Genomic DNA, 27,270 nt, shown 5'->3' on the forward strand with positions numbered 1-27,270 from the left:
GATGAGCTCGGAGGCAGCATCGCCTCCCCGGGAAATGCCAGCAACCTGAGCTGGCTCAGGCAGCGGGGAGAAAGCTGTGCACAGAGATATCACCTCCTCTTTCCCTCGTAAGCCTGGTTCAGTCCCAGCAGCAGGCAGCAGCAGAATTATGGACTGAGCTATGGACCGAGCCTGGCTTGGGCTTTCCCTTGCCCATGGAGCTGAAATGCCAATGCCATGGCTTTTTGCTTTCTCCCCGGGTTCAGCCGGGCACATTCCTATCCTGGGTGGGAAAGGCTGTCCTGCACCCCGTGGCTGGTTTGCCTTGCCAATTGCTTTCCCTGGATTTCATCACTCCCGCCTATAAATAACTCCTAAAAACACCTCTGCAGGTGATAATTAATTGGAGGGCTGCACGGCAGATCCAGCTCATGTCGGCTCCCCACCGTCTCCCAGGCTCCAAGAGCCCCACACAGCTCCCCAGGCTTTCACACGAAGGCAAACCCACGCCAGCAACCCCAAAGCAGCCGCATTTGTCCCTCATTTTGGAGACAGGAGTCTTGGGTCACCAGCAGTGCCACTCTCACCAGCAGGTGACACCTCAAGCCTGAGTGTTAAAAACCAGGCAAATGAAATAAACACTGAAAAAGTCCCCAGGCTAGAGCGGAAAGCAACAGCTCTCATCTCCTTTCACAGCTCCCAGGGGTGCCACTGTGGGCATGCAGAGGTGACAAGAGCTTTGTGAGGCTCGTGGCTGCGGGAGGTTTTTTTGTGCCTGTCCTTTTCCCAAGGGTGGTGGTGGGTTGAGGGCTACTGAGAGCACACCTGAAGCATGCTAAGTCTACGGCTGATATCTAAAAGCAAAATTCTGCAGAAGTTCCTGGGAGCTTAGACTGCATCTCCTGGAGCTGCAGGGCAGCGAGAGGAGCGATTGCTGGCCCTGCCTCAGTTTCCCCTGGGGGAAAAGACCTGATCTCAGCTCTGCTGCTTAAAAAAAATGCATCGTGGCCAAGAATTTCTCCTTTTCCCAGTAAGGGACGCAGGGTCTTGGTGCTCCTGAAGGGGCAGCATGTCTCTGTACTGCACCTGGCCTAAGGGCGAGAAGAGGGATCCTCAGCCCCAGCACTGCTCTTCCCTTGAGAAGGGTTGCGAGGCCGTCCTGCGGCGGTACTGTGGTGCCTCTGGCTCGCTCTTCTGCCCTGCAGCTGCTCAGCCCACACAGCCTGGCTCCTAATTTACCCTAAAAAATCATCTCTCTGCACCATGGTTTGAATTCCTGGAGCATACCTTTTTTTTTTTTTCCTGCCTGCTACATTAGCTGGGGCCTTGAGGTGAAAGGTTCGTTAGCATCGCTGTCAGCCAGGGGGATGAACAAGTTGCTGTCACCTTCCACTGAGCTGCCTGCATTGCCTTGGAAGGGGAAATCGGCTTTTTCCTTGCTTTCTCCCTGCAGGATGCAGCGTGCCAGCAATGCCGTAGTGTCCTCTGCTGGGCACAGCTGAAATGTTTTGACGTGCCCCGGCCCTGCGTACCACCGTGCCATCCAGCCCCTCTCCGTCGCTGGCACCCGGAGCCCTGCGCAGAAATTTATGCTCTTATGTGCAGTTATGTCTCCTCTTGTCTGTTTTCAGAGCTGGCTGTGAGCCAGGGTGATTTCCGTCCCAAAACGTGCTCCTTCAGCTTGGGCTTGTGAGAGGCCAAGTTTTAGCAAATTGTCAGTTAAGAATAAGGGCAATTCCCTAAAATTGAATGGGATTTTTAGATTACTTTGGTTTTCATTTGAGATTTTGCCCATTTTCTCTCCTCCTTATTTCCATTGGCCAAGGGAAAAAAAACAGCAGGACAAACTAGGCAAAGCTAAGGAGAGTGAAAGGAAAAGAAGAGGAAGGTTGGTTTCTGCTGCTGTTTTATTTCGATTTTGTTAGAGATCTCTTCAAACTGAAACAAAACCTATGGGATAGGCTTTTTGCATCCTCCCTGCTTTTTCCCTAGCTCCTTTCCTCCTTTCCTCACAGGATCCCAGACTGGCTGAGGTGGGGAGGGACCCCCGGGCCCACCCGCCCCAGCCCCGCTCCAGCAGGGACACCCCGAGCAGGGTGCCCAGCCCCACGTCCCGGCGCCTCCCGAAGCTCCCCAAGGAGGAGACCCCACAGGCTCTGGGCAGCCTGTGCCAGGGCTGCGGCACCCGCCCAGCACAGAAGTGTTGCCTGGTGCTCAGAGGGAGCCTCCTGGGCTCCGGGCTGTGCCCAGGGCCTCTCGGCCTGGCGCTGGGCACCGCTGGATGGAGCCCGGCTCCGTGCTCTGTGCCCTCCCCTCGGGTGTCTGTGGACGTGGACGTGCTGGGGCCCAGCCCTGGGCCCGTGGCTCCAGGTGCCTTACAGCAGCGCTGAGCAGAGGGGAAGGATCGCCGCCCTCGGCCTGCTGGCCGCACTGTGCCTAACGCAGCCCCGGTGCCGCCGGCCCTCTCGGTGACCAGGGCACGCTGCTGGCCCCTGCTCAGCGCAGTGCCCGCCAGGACCCCAGGGCCCTTCCTGCAGAGCTGCTTCCCAGCTGGGTGCCCCGGCGCGTCCCGGGGCCTGGGGCTGCTCCTCCCCGGGGGCAGGACTCTGCACCTCTCCTGCCTGGGCTCCCCCAGGCTCCTGCCAGCCCATCTCTGCGGCCTGTCCCTGTCCCTCTGGGTGGCCGCACGGCCCTCTGCTCGCTCCTCCCGGCTGGCGGCCCTCTGCCACATCGGCCACATCAGTAATGAAGATGTGAAACAGGACTGGACCTCCACCTACCTAAAATGTATTGAGTTGAACAACAACATCAAAAAAAAAAAAAACAGCTGCAGATGTGATTTATTTATTTTATTCTGTTCATCTGATCTGATATTAGTTTTTGTTTGTTTGTTTGTTTGTTTTTTCTCATGTCCAGGTAGAGGTAGTCACTGGACTGATCTAGAGCTTGTTTGCAGCAGGGTACTCAGACAACTTCTCCATGAGGACATGTAAGATGCTCTTGTAAGTTTTCCAACAGCTGCTGGAAGTCAACCCCATGCTTAGGGTTAGCTGAAACCACCACAGCTGGGTTCATTTCAATTTTCCTCTACCCCCATTAGCCATGCAGTGATGAATCCCCTGCACAACGTGCCAGTAGAAGGCTGTAAAACCACACCTAGCTGCTTTGCTTTTTCCTGCAGCCCTCCTTCCTCTCGCTGCCCTGCCTGTCCATTTCTTGCCCTTTCAGTTCATATTCCATGGTGCGATGGGCAGTGCAAGGTCTCACTGGGTCTCTTGTCCAGGAGCACCAAGCAGTGCTGCTGCCACCTGGCTCCAACCAGGACCATGAGGACAGCCGGAGCTGTCACTTCACGAACACGGGGAGCCGTGAAAGCTGTGTTTTGAAAGGAAGTCAGAGCTCATGCACCATGGGGACCCCCCCTCCCTGTATCCCAAGGAAGAGATTTCCTTGTATTTACCAGGGGCAGGAGGAGGCAGGGAAAGGCAGGGGATGAAAAGCAACAGTCAGCATTGCTCCTTGGCAGACTGCAGATGGCACAAACGCCCGAGAGAATCAGGCAAAAGGAAAGGCTGAATGAGGCTCCACCTGCCTCCTTTGCCTTCTCTTCTGTTCTGCACGCATGTGTGAACACTGCCAGCAGCTCCCTGGCGGGTGAGACACCTCTCACAGCACGTATGGCCCATGTGTCTGAGATGAGGAGCAGGACCACGCTCCTGAAGCCAACTTAGTGGCTTGCACTGAGTATGTGCCGTTTCAGTCTGCAGTAGAGAGCAGCAGTACCAGGTACTTGCCGGGGCTCCTTTGCGAAGGACTGCCATGGCACACTAGGATGCCCCGTCCTGTTCTGAGCCCCAGATTTTGTTAAGGTCTTTTCTGCCCGAGGCCTGGACATGCCTTTTCTATAACTAGTAGTGGGGAGTGTGGCAGCCTCAGGATAAAACCTCTCAGCAAGTGCTGCTTCACCAAGTGATGAAATGATAATGCTGAGAACCAGCTTTTGTGTGCTCAGGTGGCTTTCACTGAGTACACCTCAGAGTGTTGAACCAAAACTTTCCTTTCTGCATCTGTCTCTTCAAGACTGACAAGTGACAGCCCCATGTCTCTCAAGCCAGAAAACACAAGGACCATTACTGTTAGTAGTGGGGATTTATTTATAGGGCTGGGGTTTGGGTCTTTAGCATCATTTACAAAATCAGATGGGTTTCTAAAAATACTTCCACAGATCATATCACCCAACTGGTAAGCTCCAGATACAGAACTCTGGTCAACTTGGTTAAACTCCAGTGGCTTTAAAACCACTTTCATGCTGAAGCCTTAATCAAGCTCAGAGTATTGTAAACACACACAAAGCCCACTTAAGATGTGCATCTAGCTTGGCTTATGTGACACATAATGTCAGATTACAACATTTGCCTCTTCTGTAACAACAGCTATAGAAGGATTTCAAAGTGCTTGATAAACCTGACAGTCTTACACTAGAGCAAGTGGTTCTCCCAAAGCCCTTGTGAAGGGCAAGGGCTTGTGAAAATCCCTGTATGTCTCCCTTACAAAATAGAGGTTAAAAAAATGTCACCATGAGTCCTCTGTACACCAAGAAGTGGAAGCCAGGAGCCTTGGACTTCACAACAGTATCTTCCCAAGTGACTGAAGTACTATTATACACATTATTTTAAAAAACTAATTCTTAATTAAAGATAAAAATTATATCAATGAAACAACTCTTCCTGCGGCACTAGTTTAAAAGAATGATATTATTTCCTGATTGGAAACCAGTAATTATTTTAGTGAAATTTGAGCTGTTCTCTGATCCTTCTGGTCTGGAGCAGAGGTCTTGTCTCCCACCACTGTCTTCATTCACTAGTGGGACTTTGATTTGGTTGGCTTGCTTGTTCTTCCCTTCTTAAAGCAGCACCTGCGGCAGCAGAACATGCAGCACTTCAGAGAAATAAAGAGGGAGAGCAACACCACGACCAGGAGGAAGGCGATGACATCCAGGGAGTGATACTGGATCCAGTTCAGGTCATGAGCAGCAGGTCGCAGGTGTGGAGCCCCTTTGTGTCTCATGACGAACTCCACCCAGTGCACGGCCAGGTCCAGAGGGTGGATGGGCCTGTCGAGGTGAAGTTCTGAGAGACGCTTGATGTTCTCCTTGTACCTGCCAAGACAAGACATTGGGTGTTTTCAATGACTTGTGCTTCTGAGACTCAGTCCCCCCCCAAAAAATAGGATGTAGTGTCAGTTGTCTGATGGCCTGCTGGGGACTTATCCATATATTTACCACCACCACATGAGAGGTAAAATAGCAAAGTTATGAACCCCAAAAAGTCCTGTTTTCAAGGGTAAACAAAGGAGAAAAAGTATCAGGAAAAAAAAGTAGAAAAGCTTAGCTTGAGCTGTCAGCAAAATCGTGGGATGAAAGGTGAAGGCATGAGTACGAAATGTGACACTGAGTGTGGAAAAGCCATCCAGCTGAAGAGCAAGATGTACTAATATTATTAATGCTATAAGGACAGTGATTAGAAAATAATTGCATTAAAGTACTCTTTCCCAAAAACATGATGGCAAAGAGGATGCCAAGGACTGAGAGAGGCCCTAATCACAGGAGAGAATGGGAGCGTGGAAAAGGAGGGTATGTCTTAAAACCCCCCTTTGCTGTGATGTCTCAAAACACCCTGGGCATGCTGACAGCAATACTGTGCTGCCTAGAGGGGCTCCCTGTATTTCCTCAGCATACTGTGTGTATTTCCCCTGCTCTGTGCTGGAATTTACAGCATTGCTGAGCCGGGTAGTGGCTGTGCTCATACAATTCCTCATGAGTACCAGAAAGGAAAAAAATGACTAAGAAAACTGCTCCGTGGCTCTGTTGAGTAAATCCTACCTTCAGATGCAATACAGCCCCTGGACTATACTGAGGCACTGCCACTTGTCTCCTTCCTCCTGCTGCTGTGCAGATGGCATCACTGGGCAAGGCTAGCAGTATGCTATCCTTGTGGGAGCACTGAGACAGCAGAGGAGGCAAGCCTGGTCCACAAGCCTGTTCTCATCACCTAACGATTACAATCCTAGACAGTGAGATGGATGGTGCTGGTACAGGGGCAGAACAAGGTCAAGCATTGGCTTCTCAGCAATGTAACTTTGATATAAGAAGGGATATAAGAACAGATTAGCATTCTGTCAAGCTGGAAGTAAGAGTGCTGTCGATATACAACAGTAGAAGGAAAAAGGCTGTGCTTCTATTACTGACTTTTTATCATTAATAACTGTTTTCAAGGCGTTAGACATGTCTTCTGAAGTCATTTCAAGTATATTCAGTGTCAGTCCTGCTCCCCGTGACTCTACTCGCTTCGCGTTGTCCATCTGGTCTCCAAACAAAGGCATTAGTACCATTGGCACTGCATTGCATATGCCCTCATAAACACCATGTGAGCCTCCGTGGGTAATAAAGGCACGAGTCTTAGGGTGAGCTGTGGAAGAAAGAGAGACTTGCTTAGCTATTTGATCCATTAAGTCACGGTAACACATCCCTGAGGAAAAACTTACACAAAAATGCCACTGATGGGTGTACATCAAGACAGTCGCATGCATCATTACTTATGGGCAAACTTAATGCTGCAGAGAGCAGGATGTTACAGGAGACTAAATGAACCATGGATTGTAGAGCTCCATCTTGCTTTGAATAATCTCTGAAAAGCCCTGTATAATGCTGCATAGATTTTAGGATAAAACCACAGCCAAGTGAAGTCAAAGTCAAATAAAAAAACAGAGTCCTTGCTTGCTTTTTTACCATTTCCTCCATTTGCTGGCGTTACAAGTCTCCCACAGCTGAGCCATGTTGTCTAACCAACAAATGCACTCCAGGCAATAACACATACAACATCACCACTTTAAAAGTGCAAGGACCTGTCTGGAAGTGCTCACTTGAGGAACTTAAATCTCTTCTTCAGTCTAAGAGACAACGACATGCCAAAAATCATGGCTGGGTGTTGAGACTGGGTAGTCAGAGACGAAGCTCCCCATCTTCAACAGTAAGGTAATCAAATGGTGGAAAACCTTTCCAAACAGCATTGTTTCATAATTTTGCAATCTTGAAATTGCAATCAGATATGTTTCTAAATGACAAGCTCTGGTTCAAACAGCCAAGTCTGTAACCCACAGCCATACAAAGAGTCAGCACAGATGATGGTAACGAGGGCCTGCACCTACATTATCAGATTAAAAGAAACCAGCTGGCATAACCCAAAGCATCTCAGACCTACCTAGAAGATCATTCTGTGGCAGCCATTTGACAAGCTTTACGTTCTTCGGCAGGTTGGAGGGCACCTCTCCTGTGTATCGCCACAAAACCTTTGAAGGGAAGGAAACACAATGTCAGTTCGTAGCAAACAGCCTCTTAAAGCTCCTCAGCTGGTTTGAAAAGCACAGCTAAAGGCATCTGTGGTGCACAAAATTTCTTTCATCAACAGCAGTGCAGAGCACCAGGGATGATGTTTTCTTCTGGCATCAAGGAGCAGGACTAAGGGAGGACCGAGCACCCCGAAAGCCAAAGGTAATCTTACACTATATTTGAGTACAGTGTTGGATTGCTGTACTGGAAGCAGGAAAGGGTAACTGTACCGTCTGAGGGACTGATCCCAAAGCATCTGCGATTTCTCTGGCTTTCTTCATAGGAATGTCAGAGACCATGGAGCCCAGTGAGAAGACAACAATGCCGTGCTCTCCAGAAGCATTCACGATGGCTTCGAATTCCTGTCAACACAAAGCACATCCTTAGTCAAAATCCCTACTGTCGTATGTGGTAATTTTTGTCAGGTTTCCACAAAAGCATCTAGAAAGGCAATAAAATGAATAGTCAACATAGCGAAAACTATGACTAGCAAAATTGGTTATCTAGAAAATGAGGCCTGGGGAAAAAATGGGTGCAGGCTGTTGAGTGAAGGTTTGTAGGGGTATGAGTGTTTGCAGAACTGGAGCCCAAACCAAGATTCAGAATGGACATGAGGAAAAAAAATAAAAAATAAAACAGCTGTGTAGCAAAGTCTGCCTGCTCAAAGACATCAGTTTCTGTGAAATTAAAAAGATGGTGTACCAATTCAGCGGATCAGTTCATTATCATACTATTCCTGCCAACCAATCTCTAAATTGTGTTTTATTTTCACATTTATTGAATGCCAGATGAGCTGGATTTAGAGTTGATATTCTTCTTTTCAGACCATGCAGCTGCAAGAGAAGATTAAGATTTTTAAGTGTTCTGAAAGTACATAGCTTTAACTTATTATATCTGGAATTTTGGTCTATTTTGATAATAGTGATAATTTTTGATAATAGTGATAATTTTGATAAATGTGATAATATTGTACCACTACCAATTTTATTATCTGTTTTGTCTGTTTGATTTAAATAAAAGAGGAACTAGAAGATCTGTCACTGGAATCCAAGAGAAAAAGGATTTTGATGCAAAGACAGCCAAAGGCTGGAGTGAAATTCCTGTGCCATAGAAAAATATTTGGTAAAGCCAGGGAAGGAAAGATGAAACCGGAGGGAATTGCTGTGAGCATCAGAGTTAAACAAGTGGAATAAAATGAACTGAGCCTAGCAATTGAAATATAATCTCCAGGGCCTGAAGGGATAACTGAGACTGACTCCCTGCGGTTTTGCTCTGTTCTGTATTTTTTGGCTGACCCTTTCCTTTAGGCTGAATCCCAAATGGAAGGAACCTTTGAAAGCCTGCCGATACCAGCACGCTGAGCAGCTGACCTGACGCTCTCCTAAAGGCAAACAAGGTGGAATGTAATTCAGACTTGATTCTGTCATACCAGCTGCCTCCGAAAACAGCCTCTCCATTGAGTCATCACAGATAGCTGGTTGGGAACTTAGGGCCCAGCTCTGTGTGAACTCATGGACATCTGGGCACTGCAAAATCCTCCCCAGGTTACAGACGAGTTTTTGGCACACAATTCTTTGGCCAGTGGTTACTTGCTTTCCTTAGTTCCTGTTGCAGTAGAGCAGATACAGCTATATTTTACGGGGCATGCTTAGCCCCATTTATTTTCTACGGGACCAGTCACATCAGTTTTACTCTGTTCTTTAAATGTTTTTCTGTGCCAAGGTCTAACTTCTGCTCAGAAACGCCACTACCTTTATGAAACTTTTTGCAACCCTCCTTTGAGAAATGGTGGACGCTTGCTGAAAAATAAGAGAAAGCTGAATGAATTAGGAGGAAGTGGGAAGTGGCAAATATCTCATATTTAACAAGTTTGGCAGAGTTCAATCAAAATACACTTGCAGTCCAGATTTGGGACAAAGTATTTTACTCAAAATAGGCAGAGCTCTTGCTGCTACAAGAGAGAAGGAAGGATTTCATTCACATCTCTGAAATTCCTGCAGAACTGGTCATCTGCTCAAGGGAAGAGATCTTACTTGGTGTGCTGCATTACCCTAGGTAGCAGCAGTCTTGTAAACAGATATACAAAACGAAATTACTGGCAGGTGGAAAATACTGGCGGCAAAGGAAAGGAGAAGCCCAGCTTTTCATGTATACTTGTCTGGCCATCTTAGGAGTCTTCCACAAAGTGATTTACTCCTCGTTGAACAAGGGATGAAGAGGTGCCAAGAGCTTTCCTCAGCCCCCTCCAGCTTGCTAGCCTGTTGCTGTTTGTCCCTGATAGGAGCCCCATATAACGGTGGGAGGAAGCAGTGCAGTCATAGGCAAACGGGGAAAAAAATAATAATAACTAACCTTTGATAACGGTTTTTCCTGAGTGCAGCTTATGCCTCCGATCAAGACCATGTTAGGCATGACAGGCCTGGGATACTCAAACACAAAGTCATATTTCATGAGCCAAATAGATGCATGGCTTAAAATTTCTAGCAGTGTTGCCTCTTTCTGAAGGAATTCTTTGATCAAAAGATCGTATGGAGAATATAAAAAACTACAGGTTAGGGAACTGCTCAAGCTAACGATGATGTTGGCCACGCGCTGGAGGAACCCCATGCGATCAGTGTAGCGTGTGAAGAACCTAGGAATGTAAGAAGGAGGATTTGGGCAGAGGGTGGCATGGAAGTCCAGGCTGCACGGCAGTCCCCGCACGAGGTACACAGAAGGTATGGAGAGATGTTCGGCCAGAATCTGTCCACATGGGAAAAAAGGATCCATAAAAACAACATCAAATGTGCTTTCTTCAAGGTATTTAATCAGCTCTTTGTCAGAAATAAGCATTTTGCAGGATTCAAAAAACATCATTGTAATATTTGCCACTTTGGAGAAGTTTTCCAAGAAGGGTCGAGGTGTGAAACTCTTATAGCCTAGCTTTTTAAATTCTGCCTCCACGTACTCCCTGGTGTAAGGCACGGAGTATGTTTTCATGGTATAATGCACTGATGAATCTATCCGCAGATTTATCTCTGGCGCAACAACCACTATTTCATGTCCTCTCTGCCTGAGCCGCTCCACAACCGGCCGCATGCTGAGCCAGTGACTGCCATCGATGGGTACAACTAAAAGCTTTCCACCTTCACAAAATATCCACAGGAGAAGGAAAAACACAGCCCTGGAGGCAAGAAAATTAAATCCTGGATTCACAGAGGCCATTTTCCTTGCACTGCAGAATGTCAGCAAGGTTTTAAGTGGACGCAGAACTATTGTGAGGGACAAAGAATGGCTCGTGGGGTACTTTGCTCTTCAATCTTCATGAAGGTAAATGTTTAATTCCCAATGGGCTGAACGCTAGCAGAAATTTGGGTAATCTTTAACTTTGGGTAAAGGTTGCATTTATTTTCTGTGCACACAGTGAAGGTTTTAGGCAAACGGGTACCACGGGGTAAAGTTGAATGTTTGAATTAACATTAGAGCATTCAAATGCTTGAGGGAGAGACAACCAGCAACAAGCGATGCATTGCACTGAAAAGCTGAACGGAGTCATGAATGGGAGGCAGCACTAGCCAGGCAGTCACTGTCACTATCCAGGGACTGATATCCAGTGAATTATGAACTCCCAGCCTTGAGTCTGTTCAGATGAGTGGATGCAATACTTGTCACAGGAGTCTGACCTTTGGAATATTTTGTGCCATCGAGGCAGCCTAAACAAGAAGTAATGATTGACAGAGATTTGATAGCCAGGGTGCTGATAAGGTTTACCTTCAGATTTGTTTGTATATAGTAGCAGTTATCAAAGTGAAAGCCCTGGGTCTACGGTAGTAAATGTGATGCAAACTTGGCAATTACTTCTGCGGTTGCAACACCGCTGTGGTCTGAAACACAAAATAAATGACTGACATCTGCACTATTTACGCAGCCCACTAGGGAGATTTAGACAAGTTAGGGAGAGTGGGTAGATAGTTACAAACCTGAAGGTTTCTTTTTCAAATCATCCTCTTATACGCTGTCTTACATTGCTTCTTAGAAATTCAGAGTCAAAAGAGCTCCCTTTCCTGTGTTTGATTGCCTGCCCTGCTAGGTTTTGGGATATTCAGCCACATTATCAATCTCTATGGCACACCATAAGTGCCTGGGTTTACGCACAGAGTTAGTTCTACATTTCCACTCTTTGTCCAATCAAGTCTCGTGCAATTAATCAATATTCCTCTTCTATTATGGATATTAAATCTTCTGACATAGAATTATGTTGTCATTTATCTAAACACAGCATACATGCCACAAGTGTCTAATTTTATGGCAATATGCTTAGGCCAAGCTGAGCCATACCCATGCTGCTACATACCTTATACAACTCCATCTAAGCTTCCCCTGACAGAAACCCTTCAGGTGCTTGCAATGCAACAAAGCTAGGTTCTGGTGACCATCTATCAGAGCCTGAACTTCCAAATCATGCCATCCTGGTACTCAATCACATATCATCTCAAGCGTAAATGTAGAGCGAATACAGGAAGCACCTAAAAAAATCAAATCTTAAATTATCACTAATAAATGCTGCAATACTCTCAACTTAAACAATGACAACCCTCTGGTAATGGTTTATCCTGCTCACAGTTGATGCCTCCATTATAGACCATATTTTGGGATTATTGGCCATGTATACTCAAAAACAGTCATAGCTTTTGAGTTTTTTCACAGAGAAATAATAGGACTGGAACTATTTCTCAAAGCATCCATTTGCATTATGAGATAAATTCTCTTATTTTAAATAAAGCAGATAACAAAATAAATGCTCTGAAAACCTAACCAGGAGGTTTTTCATACGCTCTGTAAATATGATGTGATTTGAACTGAATGTGAAAGTACTTGTCACATAAGAAAAAGCCAGTGACTTCCATCCTGAGGCATGACCAAGCTGCCAAGCTCCGTAAAGAAAGAAAGAGAACAAGCTCAGCACGTATCTGGTATCTCCACATAACGGCCATGGGGCTGCTGGCAGAAAAAGAATTCCTTCCTACTTATCCCAATCAGTATATGAAAGCAAAAAATAGTTGTACCTCATTTATGCCTTGATCTTTAATCTTTATGTCTACAAAATGATTGCTAAAACAGGTTGTTGGAGTTCAAAGATTACATTTTACACTGCGATAAAAGCATTGATACGAGTGCTATCAAAGGATGTCAGGCAAGAAGCATTGTCATGTACTGAAGTTATCTTAAATGATTTAGCACAGTTCACCAGGGTCTTTGATTAACAGAGGTAGCAGCTGTTTGTAGAGGGATTTTCGTAGGTCAGGGCAGTTTGAAGTGACTTACTGTCCTGTGCCAGATTCAAGACTGCCCAACTTTCATGGCTGCTGAATTTCTCCAGAGAGCTTACCATAAAAGAAGCATATCGTTCAGCAGTATTGCACTACTGATATGCAAGTCCTAAAGCCCTGACTTTCTCTCCTGCACCTTCGCTAGGAGAGATGCCCAGAGTTCACAATGTCCTCAGCAGTAAGCAGGAGCTAGCACGCCAAGCAGTGGTGTCACCAAAGTTTGAGTAACACATTAACCAAAAGCTTTTTTATATAAGCAATGATGAAGCAGAATACACAGTCCTTGCTCAAGGGGAGCTACAAGAGTTCGTAGGTGAGTGGTTTGAGGCGAAACTTCTTTTCTGATGCATCAGAAAACACAGTCCTTGGCCAAGAGGGGGCATTAGAGTTTTTAGGTGAGAGGTTCTGGGCCAAACTTTGTTGAAAGCTCTTAATAACAGCAACTTTTCAAAAGAAGCTAGTAAGGCTGGGCTGTGGTATGAGCCAATAGGATGTGTGCCACACTTCTGTGCTGTGGTCACCAGAAGAGGGGGAGGACAGAGCTTCTGAGCTGCTTCTGCGTGTGCTATGCTAAGATTTTTAACGCAAAACAAAAATACCTATATTGGAAGTCCTGTTCCCTGTCACACTCTAAAGTAGCCTACAACTACTTTACAGAGAGAACGATGACAATGGAGTCAAGTTTCCTGGGTAGCAGCAGTGGTACAGCATAGGGTAATGGCCACAAATGGCAGCTTGAGAGATTCGGACTGAGCATTTGGAAAATGCTCCAATGCTATTTACCTCTAGTGTTTTGAAAGCTTGCTTGTATAACACCACAGATTCCATGATCTAATGTTGAGGATAGTCCCACTCCAAGGACTTTTTTCAATATGCAGATCAGGTTGATTTGAGTAGGATTTAAGTCCCTTGTTACTCTTGAGAACCTGGACTGAAGCAGCAGCAACTGATGCAAGGGGTACCAAGTGGATACCCAAGTGGGTGAATGAAATCTGTGACTGTAAACAAAGCACTGCCTGCAGATAGGGAGAACATGCAGAAGCACAGTAAAACTTTCAAAATAAACCTAGAAGAGTGGATATCTGCAGTTTGTGCTTGAAAGAAGGGACTGACCAAGCAGGTCTCATCTACCCTTAAGTCATGGAAAGGGAAAAGGTGGATGCCAAAAGTTTGCAAACTTACAAAAGTTATTAGACAAACTGGACTAGAAGAAAAAAATCTCTAGAGGCCTATTGAGTACAACAATAGCATTTCTAAACCACAGCCTGGAAACTGAGAGAATATTTTTGGGAAACACTACTATTTCCTCGCCCTGTTCTACAGCACCTCTCTGCATATCTCCTGCTGCCTGCTGCCTGCGATTGGGCACTGCTGCTCTTTTGGTCTGACGAAGTATGACAGCTCTTGTGGAAGACCACACTGTCAACAACTTTTCTTCACTACTTCCAAGAAACATAAAGAGCATCCTAGCTAGAGTTCAGCCTCCTTGACCTCTGGGTCAGAAAGAAATTAGGAAGTTAGTGCCCTCTGGATTCAGACAGGAAGATGGGCCCATCTAAAACTATGTATAGGAACGGTAGCTGAACAAGAGCAGTTGCTGGCTGGAGAAGAGAAACTTCTATGTCTCCAACCAGTCACACCTGAAAGAAGAGAGCACTGAGCAGTTTCTTCATGCTGTGCACGTCTGCAAGAATTGGCTTGGAGCAGCCAGGAGTGATGGGAAACCTTGTTCATGGAAGAGCTACCTTTGCCAAAGGTACCTGATTGTGATAAGCACAATCCAAGGCTAATACTAAATGTATCCTAAAAGGTTTATTTCTGTAGGAGGTTCTTCATGTGGTACAAAAAAATTTAAAAATTTAACAGAGGTAGACAGAAGGTATTCTGTCATGTGGCAGACAGTTAGGTGCACTACCTATGCGTGCATCTTCACATTTCAGTGATAAAGAGGAAAAGATCTCACTGTGACAAGGAGATGCAGCATTACATATACCCTGATGTGGCAGATAAGTCCAGAGACTGAAGTCCAGTAGTGGAACTGTAAATTCAGCCCTTCCAAAGGCAAAGGCAAAAAAAGAGATATTTATCAGGAGAAAGTGAAGCTAAAGTACAGAGTTGAGTGCCAAGGTTGTACACTGTAAACAGCACTGTAAATATCCCCAGCTGTAAGAATCAATGGTTATCTATTTGCAATTCTACAATTCCTGGCAGTCACAATGTACCTCTTATTAACCACCAAAATCCTTTTTTAAATTCATTCACAGTTTTTGTCCACAGAAAAAAAAACTGCTGGTGGTGAGCCAAGTTTTTTCAGTACATGGTGTCAAATGTACTTCCTTTTGTTTGCTTTAAACTTGCTGTCTCCTCATTTCACTGCTAGTCACAGGTCAAGTACTGGGAGAAACGATGCATATCAGTTCCCCTTTCACCTTCTTTACACTTTCCAGGATTTTATAGACCACTGTTATAGATCCTCTGTCATAATTCTTTCTACAGGTTTGTCTATACAGTTTATTTCATCTCTGCCTTTCTAGATGAAGTGCCTAGTTTGAATACTCTTTAAAATGCTTCATTTTTACTGTGTGAGGTTCAGCTTTTCCTTAAAGTTAAGCCCTATTTCAACGTTTTGCAAATTCAATATCTGAAAAACTTAACAGGAACTTATTTCTAAAAATGCAAGGTACAGTGTTGCTCTGAGAACCACAAAATATATTTGAGTACACATAATAATTAAAAAAAAAAACTGAAATAAATTCAACTTTGATCTTAGAAGAATAAAGTAACCCAGCATATTTAAGTTTTATTATGCCTATTTTTACTTCAAATAAGGAGCATTAATGATTAATGGCACGGGATATGCAAAAAAAAAATTGGAGAAATGGGCCACCAGAAACCTCATGAAGGTCAGCAAAGGCAAAAGCAAAGTTTTTGTTAAGCAACCACCCTAGTGAAAGGCAGAAAGAACACAATACCAGGCTCTTCTCAGAGATTCACAGTGACCGGACAAGAGGCAGCAGACACAAGCTGCAAAATGGAAACTTCCAATTTGATTTAAGAAAATGTGTTCACTAGAAGGGCTCGTCATAGAAGACAGTGAACTGGGTGAGACAGAATGGAGCAACCTGAACTAAGTGAACATGCTTTGACTCCTGCTTATTTAGTCCTTCTGGTTGAATGAGGCCTGCAAACATCCTTCATGCTCCAGTACTTTCTGAGCTTATTACAACTCAAAACATCGAGAATTTTTTTTAAAGAAGAAGGAGGGATAGAGAGGAAATCAGAAATGACAAGGCAAGCCATAGGCTAAGCAAAGGTCACCTTAAACAAAATTCTCTCATGCAGAAGATGCTTATAAATGGCAAACACCACAACAACAGCTCTGAGTGGAGCGACCATGAGAAACCTGCTCTAGAGTCAAAGCTGTCTTTGAGCAGAGGGCACATGACTAATGAGGAGTTTCCCAGAGCTAATTTAATTTACAACACTTCCTTCACGTTTACACCGAGATATTCAGATGTCTTCATTGAAAGAAGTACTGGCACCTCTTGGTAAAGGAAAAGCAGCTTTAAATGCTTTTACTATCACCCACTTAAAGAGACTTTCTAACAAACCCTGTGTTGCAACTTCTCAGTGTGCATAAAATCCCGCAAGAATGACAAGAAAAAAACAGAGTACGACCCACCTGAGGTAGCTTCCTGTGAGCACAATTTACTCCGCTAACCAAAATCATGTTGGGCATCAGTGGTCTTGGATAGTGTAAAACAAAGTCTAATTTTATGAGCCAAATGGAAGCCTGGCGTAAGAGATCTGGCACAGTCACTTCACGCTGAAGGAACTCAGAAGCCAGTTTGGAGTAAGGTTGAAAAACAACATCACAGAGAAAAAAATTGGGGATGTCAAAGATTACATTCTTCATGCGCTGGAGAAAATTCATGTGGTCTGTATTGTCTGTAAATACCCTGGGGACATAAGAAGGGGGATTGGGACACTGAGTGGCTTCAAATTCCAAGCCACACGGTATTTGCTGCAAATAAAACACAGAAGGAACTGAAAGGTGCTCGGCCAGTATCTGCCCACAGGGTAGTATTGGATCTGTAAAGACAGCATCAAACTTACTTTCCTCAAGATATCTGATAAGCTCTTTGTTGTACAGTAAGTGTTCACAGGTAGACAGGAACATGGCAGAAGTATTTTTCACACCCTCATATGTTTTAACAAGTCTTTCCAGGAAAGATCCTTCTTCAAATGTTTGCTGTCCAGTTCTCCGGAAAGTGGTATCCATCTCTTCCTGTGTGAAAGGGACTGGGTACATTTTCATGACAAAACTCTTTGTTGGCTTTATGTATAAACTGACTTCTGGTGCAACGATGACTATTTCATGCCCTTTCGCCTTGAGACCATCCAACACTTCCCGCATGCTGAGCCAATGACTCCCATCTACGGGCACCACCAGCAGTTTCCCACCAGCAGCCAGACCGAGCACGGACAGGAGCAGAACCAGCGTCACTGCGACTTGCGGATGAGAAGCAGGCACCGGGGCCATTCCTGCAGAAACCCGGTGTGCGCTGCCCAGAAAGAAGTCTGCAGGCAGCACTGAAGCAACAGCACCAGCTCTGCACGTTTAAGCAATTTGTGCTACACCGTAACGTTTGATCCTCAGAAGTATTTACTGTATGGTAAATGTATAATCCTTGATTTCATAAAAGGCTGGATAACAAGTACTAAGTTCAGCCAACTCCATAGGAAGGTGGTACATGTAGTGAATACGTCAGAGAAGCAGCATCTGTTTCTAGAAAAGGAACAATAAAGTGTGACCCTGGAAGGAGGCAGGGGTGGTTCTGGGTGGGGTTGTGTTTCTCATACCCTCAGCATCAGGGCAGTACTAGCAGTCCCTGCAAAGACACAGCTGAAGAAGAATTTTGTTTAAGGTTCCCCATGAGATGTGTGACAGTCTGAAGTACCAGACTCAAGAGTAATTTGTATCCCTTGGGGCTGGTGCATACGACATGCTTTTCTATTATACAACAAACTGTGCCCCTTGCCATGAAAGCTGGAAGAACTGGAGGACAGGGCTGTTCTCTCTTAGGCCTTTTAAGGCTTCTTTAAAATGATTTTTCCTCTGAGATCCTCCATAGGACATGTTCATTGATGTTTTCCTTTGGGATCAGTGCTGGGTCCATCTCCTTCCTTTCCTCCTTGATGTTTATTGGGAGACGTGCTCTTGCACCTGCAGGGTCAACTATTTCATACTTGCCCTGCCTACGCTCATTTGCAATCACACAGAGCCACTGACACCTACCCAGCAGCACCATCAGCAGCTCCCTGTGTGGGGTGAGAGGTGTGGGAAAGAATCAGCCCTGCAGTGATTTGACATTAGGGAGGAAGGTGGCAGCTTCTCAGACAAAACATGCTGAGCAATGCATAGATAAACAACAGTTGCTGTTGTCAAGAAATTAAGAGCATTTGTATTACCATGACACAGCAACACCGAGGCAAGTTGGTGTGTCTAATAAAACGAGACAGTTCTTCATGTGCTGTCAACCCCTTCCCAGAGAGGATACTATCAAATACACCTTAACCAAGGGCCTGAAATTGCACATTCAAATCTTCCTGCATCCTGAGATGCTAGTGATGCTTTGCTCATTGGTGTCTGACCATACTCTCATGAGTAAATTGTATTATAGCAGAAGATCAAGCTTTTCATGTCCCTTCAAAATGAGTAGCTCCACTCCCTGACTCACACTGGGACAGGGACTTATATCCACACATAAATGATCTGAATGCAGGACTCAAATGCATACAAAGTTTGCAGATGACATTAAATTAAGAGGAGCTGTTGTCTCCCTTGAGGGTGGAGAGGCCTTGCACAGAGATCTTGACAAATTAGAGAGCTGGGCAATCACAAGCCACATGAAATTTAACAACAGCAAATGCCAGATTCTGACCTGGGACAGGGCAACCCGGGCTGTATGTATAGACCAGGGGATGAGAGGCTGGAGAACAGCCCCACAGAAAGGGATCTGGGGATTCTGGTCGATGGCAAGCTGAATATGAGTCAACAGCATGCCGTGGGAGCCAAAAGGACCAGCTGTACCCGGGGGTGCACCAAGCATGGCACTGCTGGCTGGTTGAGGGAAGGGATTGTCCTGCTCCGCTCTGCGCTGCTGCTACCTCACCTTGAGCACTGTGTGTGGTTTTGACTGCCACCATATAAGAAGGACATAAAACTATTAGAGAGTGTCCAAGCGAGGGATACAAAGATGGGGAAGGGTCTAGAGGGCAAGACATACTAGGAGCAGCTGAGGTCCCTTGGCTTGTTATGCCCAGAGCAGAGCAGGCTGAGGGGAGGCCTCATGGCGGCCTGCAGCTCCCTCACGAGGGGAGCGGAGGGGCAGGCGCTGAGCTCTGCTCTCTGGGGACAGCGACAGGACCCGAGGGAACGGCATGGAGCTGGGACAGGGGAGGGTCAGGCTGGGGGTTAGGGAAAGGTTCTGCACCCAGAGGTGGTCAGGCACTGAACAGGCTGCCCAGGGCAGTGGTCATGGCACCGACACTGACAGAGGTCAGGAAGCATTTGGACAATGCTTTCAGAGACGTGGTGTGATTTTGTGTGGTCCTGTGTGGAGCCAGGCATTGGACTTGATGATCCTTTTGGGACCCTTTCAACGTGGGATATTCTATGGTTCTATGATTCTATGATCCACTGGGTTTTGTAACAGGCTTGTCCGTCATGGGGGAACACTGGAAAAGAAGGAGTCCTGGTGCAAATGGGACCCAAAGCTGAGAGAAAAAATACACCTCATCCATGCTTGTGAAAAACAAGATCTGCCATAAAGCAGTAGAAACTAATTTCTTTTGGAGGGCACTTCACTGTGAAAAGTTACTAGTTGTAAACAAGATGTTTGCTAAGGCTCATCCACTCATCAGCTCAAGCAGGTAAAAATGCATTATAAAAGCTACCAAGGATGCCACAGCTGAGACCTAGCAGGTTCTGTCAAGGTGGTGTAAACCCAGTAATGGAATTAAATCCCAGAAGAGAACTTGCAGATTAGAACCTTAAAAGTAGCTTTATGCGTAAGGGTAATTGACACAAAGCAGAAACACAGCATGAGAATCAGTGTCCATAAGATCAGTGAGGATGAGATTCGCAAACCAAACATTACCACAGGTTCTTGCTGCTGCAGAAAGTCAGGAGAAGAACCTACCATAGGCTACTGGTTCTTCTTTATCCAGCAGACAGTGAGAGAAGGATCAAAAGCACAGATTCATGCTCTAATTGAAGATAAATGTGAAAGAACAAAGTAGGAGATTCACATGTAACCATTAACAGTGCTCTCATAGATATCAAAACATCTTATGCCCTTCCCAACATCTTTTCTTACACCTAGATCTAGCAAGAAGTTGAATTCTTCAATTGGTGGCACATGTTTTGAGGGTGGTTTTGAGCGAAATTGATAGATTCAGACCCCCCACAACTCTATGCGGATGTCAGAAGAGCTATGTCTGTTCAAAACACTATTTCATACCATGATACTCAAGTGTCTTTACTGAAACAAGTACTCGCGCTTCTTGGTAAATGAAAAGCAGATTGAAGATATTTAGGCAGTAAAAGAGACCTTTCTAACAAAATCTGTGATACATAGTTCACTAATGAGAACAGTAGCTTATGAGAAGAACAACAAAAAATAGAGCGTGACCCACCTGAGTTAGCTTCCTGTGAGTGCATGTTATTCCACCAATAATGACCATGTTTGGCATCAATGGCCTTGGATAATGGAATACAAAGTCGAATCGCATAAGCCAAATAGATGCCTTGCGTAAGAGATCTAACACAGTCACATCCCGCTGAAGGAACTCAGAAGCCAGTTTAGAGTACGGTTGAAACATAAAATAGCAGAGTAGATAATTTGGAATGTCAAAAAATACATTCTTCACACGCTGGAGAAAGTTCATGCGGTCTGTATTGCCACTGAATATCCTAGGGACATAAGAATGTGGTCTAGGACACTGAGTGGCTTCAAAATCTAAACCACACGGTATTTGCTGTAAAAGAAACACAGAAGGGACTGAAAGATGCTCGGCCAGTATCTGCCCACAGGGAAGCATTGGATCTGTAAAGAGAGCATCAAACTTACTCTCCTCAAGATATTTGATAAGTTCTTTGTTGTACAGTAAATATTCACATGTAGACAGGAACAAGGCAGAGGTTTTTTTAGATCGTTGAAATATTCTAACAAGTCTTTCCAGAAAGGATCCTTCTTCAAATGCTTCCTGTGAAAATGCATGGAAATTCTCATCCATCTCTTCCTGCACAAAAGGGACTGGGTACATTTTCATGACAAAATTCTTTGCTGGCTTTATGTGTAAATTGACTTCTGGTGCAACGACGACTATTTCATGCCCTTTCTCACTGAGACCGTCCAACACTTCCCGCATGCTGAGCCAATGACTCCCATCTACGGGCACCACCAGCAGTTTCCCACCAGCAGCCAGACCGAGCACAGACAGGAGCAGAACCAGCGTCACTGCGACTTGTGAATGAGAAGCAGGCACCAGGACCATTCCTGCAGAAACCTGGTGCGCGCTGCCCAGAAAGAAGTCTGCAGGCAGCACTGAAGCAATAGCACCAGCTCTGCGCTTTTAAGCGATCTGTGCTACACTGTAACTTTTGATCCGTAAAAATATTTACTGCTCGGTAAATGTATAATCCTTGATTTCATAAAAGGCCAGATAACAAGCACTAGAGTTCAGAAATGTACACAGGCGGGTGCAAATATGGTGGATGCAGCAGATAAGCTGAAACATTTACTACTGGAGGAACAGCAGAGTCTGATCACAGAAGGCAGCAGGTGCGGCTCTGGGTAGGACTGTGCTTCTGATAGGCTCGCTCTGACTGAAGTATCTTGACTTACTTTCCTCAAACACTGCCAATACCTTTGGGTGGTACATACAATACCCCATCACAGAGCTTTGCTAGAAGAGCATAGCATAGCAGGCTCAGCGACATGGATTGTACCTCAGATCTCACATGGTCACCAACAAGGCAAAACCTTCCGAGGTCTGCTTGTAAACACACACAGTGCGTCTTAGCCTGAGAGGTCAGAGCCTGTGATGTTCCTGTTCATCCAGGCTTTGGAAATACCCTTGTGCAAAGCAGACAAATCCATTGACAACAGGGAAAGTGGAAAGGCAGCAGTGGTACCCCAGGACAGAAGCCTGACATGCATTTCCTAGTAAATACCAGACCCTGCTCCAAACAGGTGCCAAGCTGTATGGATTATACCTGACTGCGAGGCTTTGACAGACCCGCAGACTTGCCTCTGCTCTTCCATCACTCACTATGAGAACATGAGAGAACCAAGTTACTCAACACCCTGCAAAACTGAACTGAAGATACATAATAAAAAAGTCATCTGTAATAAAGCCAGCAGTCATTGTACAGGTGAAGGTACCTAGATACATTTTCTTTCTAGCCCCAGCTGAAGCTTTCAATAAGGAGTAGCACTTGATTGGCATACACAAAAGTAAAGTTGCCTCTCCTCAGCCAACTAGAAGAGTAACTTCTTGTGTAGGAAAAGAAAATCCCTTGGAAACCACTTACTGCCGCTCAATTGAGCATACCTGGGACACCAAAAGATGTAGCTGACTACACACACACACACATACACACCAAAAAAAAAAAAAAAGCAAGGAAGAAATGACAGAAATAGCATTTCTTTCACCAGGGTTTGCCTAACTCTCCTTAAATAGGAACTTAATATCTATTATATCTATCTGCTACACAAAACTACACTCTTACGAACACAGAAGTCAATCAGAACAAGAAGTAAGAATAGAGCATGACCTACCTGAGGTAGCTCCTTGTGAGCACAATTCACTCCGCCAATTAAAATTATGTTGGGCATCAGCGGTCTTGGATAATCTAACACAAAGTCTAATCTCAGAAGCCATACGGAAGCCTTGCGTAAGAGATCTAACACAGTCACATCTCGCTGAAGGAACTCAGAAGCCAGTTTGGTGTACGGCTGATACATAAAATCACAGAGGAAAAAATTTTGGACATCGAAGACTAGATTCTTCACACGCTGGAGGAAGCTCATATGGTCTGTGTGTTCTGTAAACACCCTGGGGACATAAGAAGGGGGATTGGGACACTGAGTGGCTTCAAAATCTATGCCACATGGAATTCCTCGCAAAAAATAGACAGAAGGGACTGAAAGATGCTCAGCCACTATCTGCCCACATGGTATTACAGGGTCCGTAAAGACAACATCAAACTTAGTCTCCTCAAGATATCTCATAAGTTCTTTGTTGTACACTAAGTATTCACAGCTGATGAATGCAAAGTCAGAGAGTCTTTTCATCCTTTGGTATGTTCTAATAAATCTTTCCAGAAAGGATCCTTCTTCAAACCCACCTTTTAAAAATGCGTGGAAGTCCTTATCCATCTCTTCCTGTGTGAAAGGGACTGGGTACATTTTCATAGTAAAATTCTCTGTTGGTTTTATGTTGAAATTGATTTCAGGTGCAACGACGACTATTTCATGCCCTTTCTCCTTGAGACCCTCCAACGCTTCCCGCATGCTGAGCCAATGACTCCCACCTACTGGCACTGCCAGCACTTTCCCACCAGCAGCCAGACCGAGCATGGACAGGAGCAGAACCAGCGTCACTGTGACTTGCGGATGAGAAGCAGGCACCGGGGCCATTCCTGCAGAAACCTGGTGTGTGCTGCCCAGAAAGAAGTCTGCAGGCAGCACTGAAGCAATAGCACCAGCTCCATGCTTTTAAGTAATCTCTGCTACACCTTAACTTTTGATCCTCAGAAGTATTTACTGTGTGGTAAATGTATAATCGTTGTTTTGATAAAAGGCAAGGTAACCCGCACTAGAGTTCATCTGAGTTTGAGGGTGGATGATGTATTTGGACCCATCAGCAATGCCCCATCTCTTTCCAGAAGAGGAACTGTAAAATGTGACCCTGGAAAGAGGTGGTTCTGGGTGGCACTGTGCTTCTGATAGCCTTACTCCAGCTGAAACTTTTGCATGCACAAGAATTATGCCACCTCTACATCACCAGTCAGCCTAACACAGGTTTTCCCCTGGGCAAGACCTCTCTCTTTGAACACTTGTCTCTGACAGGCATATGACTCAATACTGGGTGTGCAAGAGCTGGTCAGGATGCTTTCTAGCATGAGGAGATGATTGAAGAATGAACCACGACCTCGGGTTTGTCTGCAGGACGATATCTGTAGGATGCCACATATCCTCTGCCACTTGGAGATGGGTGGAATTGCCATTCGGGCTTGTTGGCTTCAACTCAAGGCACACAAGTCCTACACAATACGATCGAAGAGAAAGCCAGGGCACTAAAAAGGAATAGCATAGCTCTCCAGGCTCTCTCAGAGAGGGGCAGAAAAGGCTCTCCTGTAAGAACTGTGTGCATTGAACTACATGAAGCACCCAAAGCATATACCACATTTGAAAGGTCACCATGACCAGAGGGGCTACATCCATCCCCTCAGTGCCAGTCATGCACTGAAATGGGTAGGAGCAGACCTGCTCCTTTCTGCCACTCATCAGGACTGTGTTTTTCAGCCTGTACAGACCCATTAGGGTTTTTTTGGGATGGCCCATCAGAGGTGCTCATCACACAAATCCAGCACCTTGCTCTACTTCCCACAAACACTGGCAACCCTTTTGGATAGTCCCATCAGAGACCTTCACTAGAAGAGCATAGCATTTCTCTTCAATATCTAGCAGCTCTGAAAGAACATCAAGGTGAAAATCACAGCAAAAAGCTTTGGCATCAATCTTGCCTTTGACTAGGATCCACCAAGCCACCATAGTCTCTTCAGGCTCAGCGACATGGATTGTACCTCAGATCTCACATGGTCACCAACAAGGCAAAACCTTCCGAGGTCTACCTGTAAACACAGACGGTGCTTCTTAGCCTGAAAGGTCAGAGCCTGTGATATTCCTGTTCATTCAGGCTTTGGAAATACCCTTGTGTAAAGCAGACAAATCCATTGACAACAGGGAAAGTGGAAAGGCAGCAGTGGTACCCCAGGACAGAAGCCTGACATGCATTTCTCAGAAAATACCAGACTCTGCTCCAAACAGGTGCCAAGCTGTATGGATTATACCTGACTGCGAGGCTTTGACAGACCCGCAGACTTGCCTCTGCTCTTCCATCACTCACTATGAGAACATGAGAGAACCAAGTTACTCAACACCCTGCAAAACTGAACTGAAGATACATAATAAAAAAGTCATCTGTAATAAATCCAGCAGACATTGTACAGGTGAAGATGCCTAAGATACACTTTCTTTCTAGCCCCAGTTGAAGCTTTCAATAAGAAGCAGCACTTGATTGGCATACACAAAAGTAAAGTTGCCTCTCCTCAGCCAACTAGAAGAGTAACTTCTTGTGTAGGAAAAGAAAATCCCTTGGAAACCACTTACTGCCGCTCAGTTGAGCATAGCTTGGATACCAAAAGATGTAGCTGACTACACACACACACACACATACACACCAAAAAAAAAAAAAAAAGCAAAAAAGCAAGGAAGAAATGACAGAAATAGCATTTCTGTCACCAGGGTTTGCCTAACTCTCCTTAAATAGGAACTTAATATCTATCATATCTATCTGCTACACAAAACTACACTCTTACGAACACAGAAGTCAATCAGAACAAGAAGTAAGAATAGAGCATGACCTACCTGAGGTAGCTCCTTGTGAGCACAATTCACTCCGCCAATTAAAATTATGTTGGGCATCAGCGGTCTTGGATAATCTAACACAAAGTCTAACCTCAGAAGCCATATGGAAGCCTTGCTCAGGAGATCTAACACAGTCACATCTCGCTGAAGGAACTCAGAAGCCAGTTTGGAGTAAGGTTGAAAAAAAAAATTGCAGAGAAAAAGATTGGGGATTTCAAAGACTAGATTCTTCACACGCTGGAGGAAGTTCATATGGTCTGTGTGTTCTGTAAACACCCTGGGGACATAAGAAGGGGGATTGGGACACTGAGTGGCTTCAAAATCTAAGCCACATGGAATTCCTCGCAAAAAATAGACAGAAGGGACTGAAAGATGCTCAGCCAGTATCTGCCCGCAAGGTATTACAGGGTCCGTAAAGACAGCATCAAACTTACTCTCCTCAAGATATCTCATAAGTTCTTTGTTGTACAGTAAGTGTTCACAGGTAGACAGGAACAAGGCAGAGGTTTTTTCAAACCGTTGATAAATTCTAACAAATCTTTCCAGGAAGGTTCCTTCTTCCAATGTATCCTGTGTAAATGCGTGGAAATCTCTATCCAGCTCTTCCTGTGTGAAAGGGACTGGGTACATTTTCATGACAAAACTCTTTGCTGGCTTTATGTGTAAACTGACTTCTGGTGCAACGACGACTACTTCATGCCCTTTCTCCTTGAGGCTGTCCAACACTTCCCGCATGCTGAGCCAATGACTCCCATCTACGGGTACCACCAGCAGTTTCCCACCAGCAGCCAGACCGAGCACGGACAGGAGCAGAACCAGCGTCACTGCGACTTGCGGATGAGAAGCAGGCACCAGGGCCATTCCTGCAGAAACCCGGTGTGTGCTGCACACAGAGTACCACCACCTCGATGCTTTTAAGATAAATGTGCTGTGCTTTTTCCTGATGATCTTTAGACTTATTTACTGTTTGGTAAATGTATAATCACTGGTTCGGCAAACACAAATTAGAGGTGTTAAAGTTCATCGAATCTCTCAGGCAATTATCAGGGCTGCAGCTCTACAGGATGACACCCACCTGTTTGTTTTGGATGAACATTGGGATTTAAAGATATAAGGGATCATTCAACAAGAGATCTACTAAAAAATGCTGATAAACATATCAGCAATTTTCTTAAAAATAATTTTTTGTGTAAGAAAATTCCTCTGTTCCTGTCAATCCAAATCATGTTCTATGCATGTTCTGTTGCAGCTTGACACTATTCCCTTGGGTCCTATCGCTGGTCACTAAAGAGAACAGATCGGCGCCTGCCCCACTGCTCCCCCTCATGAGGAAGCTGTAGACCAAGATGAGGTCTCCCCTCAGCCTCCTCTTTTCCAGGCAGAACAGACCAAGTGACCTCAGCCGCTCCTCGTACATCTTCCCCTCTAGGCCCTTCACCATCTTTGTAGCCCTCCTCTGGACGCTCTCCAACAGTTTAATGTCCTTTTTGTGCTGTGGTGCCCAGAACTGCACACAGTACTCGAGTTGAGGCCGCACCAGCACAGAGTAGACCAGGACAATCGCTTCCCTTGACCGACTAGCAATGCCATGCTTGATGCACCCCAGGATATGGTTGGCCCTCCTGGCTGCCAGGGCACACTGCTGGCTCATATTCAGCTTGCTGTCAACCACAGCCCCCAGATCCCTCTCTGCGGGATGCTCCCCAGCGTCTCATCACCCAGTCTGTACGTATAGCCAGGGTTGCCCCATCCCAGGGGCAGGACCCGGCACTTGCTCTTGTTAAACTTCATGCGGCTGATGATTGCCCAGCACTCCAATCTGTCCAGATCTCTCTGCAAGGCCTTTCCACCCTCAACAGAGTCAACAACTCCT

At 45.5% G+C, this 27,270-nt stretch overlaps 2 protein-coding genes and 1 long non-coding RNA gene across 10 annotated transcripts in view; 1 reads left to right on the forward strand and 2 right to left on the reverse strand.

The window, feature by feature from the left end:
• Positions 1 to 2,807: 2,807 nt before the first annotated feature.
• The window catches only part of LOC106034582 (UDP-glucuronosyltransferase 1A1-like), a 42,018-nt gene continuing 17,555 nt past the window's right edge, over positions 2,808 to 27,270 (reverse strand). For 3 of the 8 annotated variants that reach the window (XM_048050921.2, XM_048050922.2, XM_066999890.1), the window contains exons 2-5: positions 7,597 to 7,728; positions 7,239 to 7,326; positions 6,227 to 6,446; positions 2,808 to 5,137 (exon numbers count right to left, since the gene is read on the reverse strand). In XM_048050921.2, coding sequence (XP_047906878.1) covers positions 4,840 to 5,137; positions 6,227 to 6,446; positions 7,239 to 7,326; positions 7,597 to 7,728 — 738 coding nt within the window. In that variant the 3' untranslated portion in view covers positions 2,808 to 4,839. Of the gene's footprint in view, positions 5,138 to 6,226; positions 6,447 to 7,238; positions 7,327 to 7,596; positions 7,729 to 9,718; positions 10,712 to 16,357; positions 17,234 to 20,376; positions 21,271 to 22,523; positions 23,421 to 27,270 lie in introns of those variants that run through there. The other 5 variants (XM_066999893.1, XM_048050919.2, XM_066999892.1 and 2 more) reach the window with 5 other exon arrangements.
• LOC125180497 (uncharacterized) lies at positions 7,260 to 7,779 on the forward strand. Its single transcript, XR_010832553.1, has 3 exons — positions 7,260 to 7,349; positions 7,446 to 7,528; positions 7,650 to 7,779. It is a non-coding gene; the product is annotated as an uncharacterized lncRNA (long non-coding RNA).
• Positions 25,200 to 26,871, reverse strand: LOC136791152 (UDP-glucuronosyltransferase 1A1-like). Its single transcript, XM_066999894.1, has one exon. It carries the CDS (start codon positions 26,256 to 26,258, stop codon positions 25,320 to 25,322), a length of 939 nt encoding a protein of 312 aa, XP_066855995.1. The 5' UTR covers positions 26,259 to 26,871; the 3' UTR covers positions 25,200 to 25,319.

The sequence above is a fragment of the Anser cygnoides genome, chromosome 6 (assembly GCF_040182565.1).
Source record: "Anser cygnoides isolate HZ-2024a breed goose chromosome 6, Taihu_goose_T2T_genome, whole genome shotgun sequence".
NCBI classification, from domain to species: domain Eukaryota; kingdom Metazoa; phylum Chordata; class Aves; order Anseriformes; family Anatidae; genus Anser; species Anser cygnoides.

Excerpts from the sequence above, each read along its gene's own strand:
- LOC136791152 (XM_066999894.1), bottom strand. The coding sequence starts at position 26,258 with ATGGCCCTGGTGCCTGCTTCTCATCCGCAAGTCGCAGTGACGCTGGTT.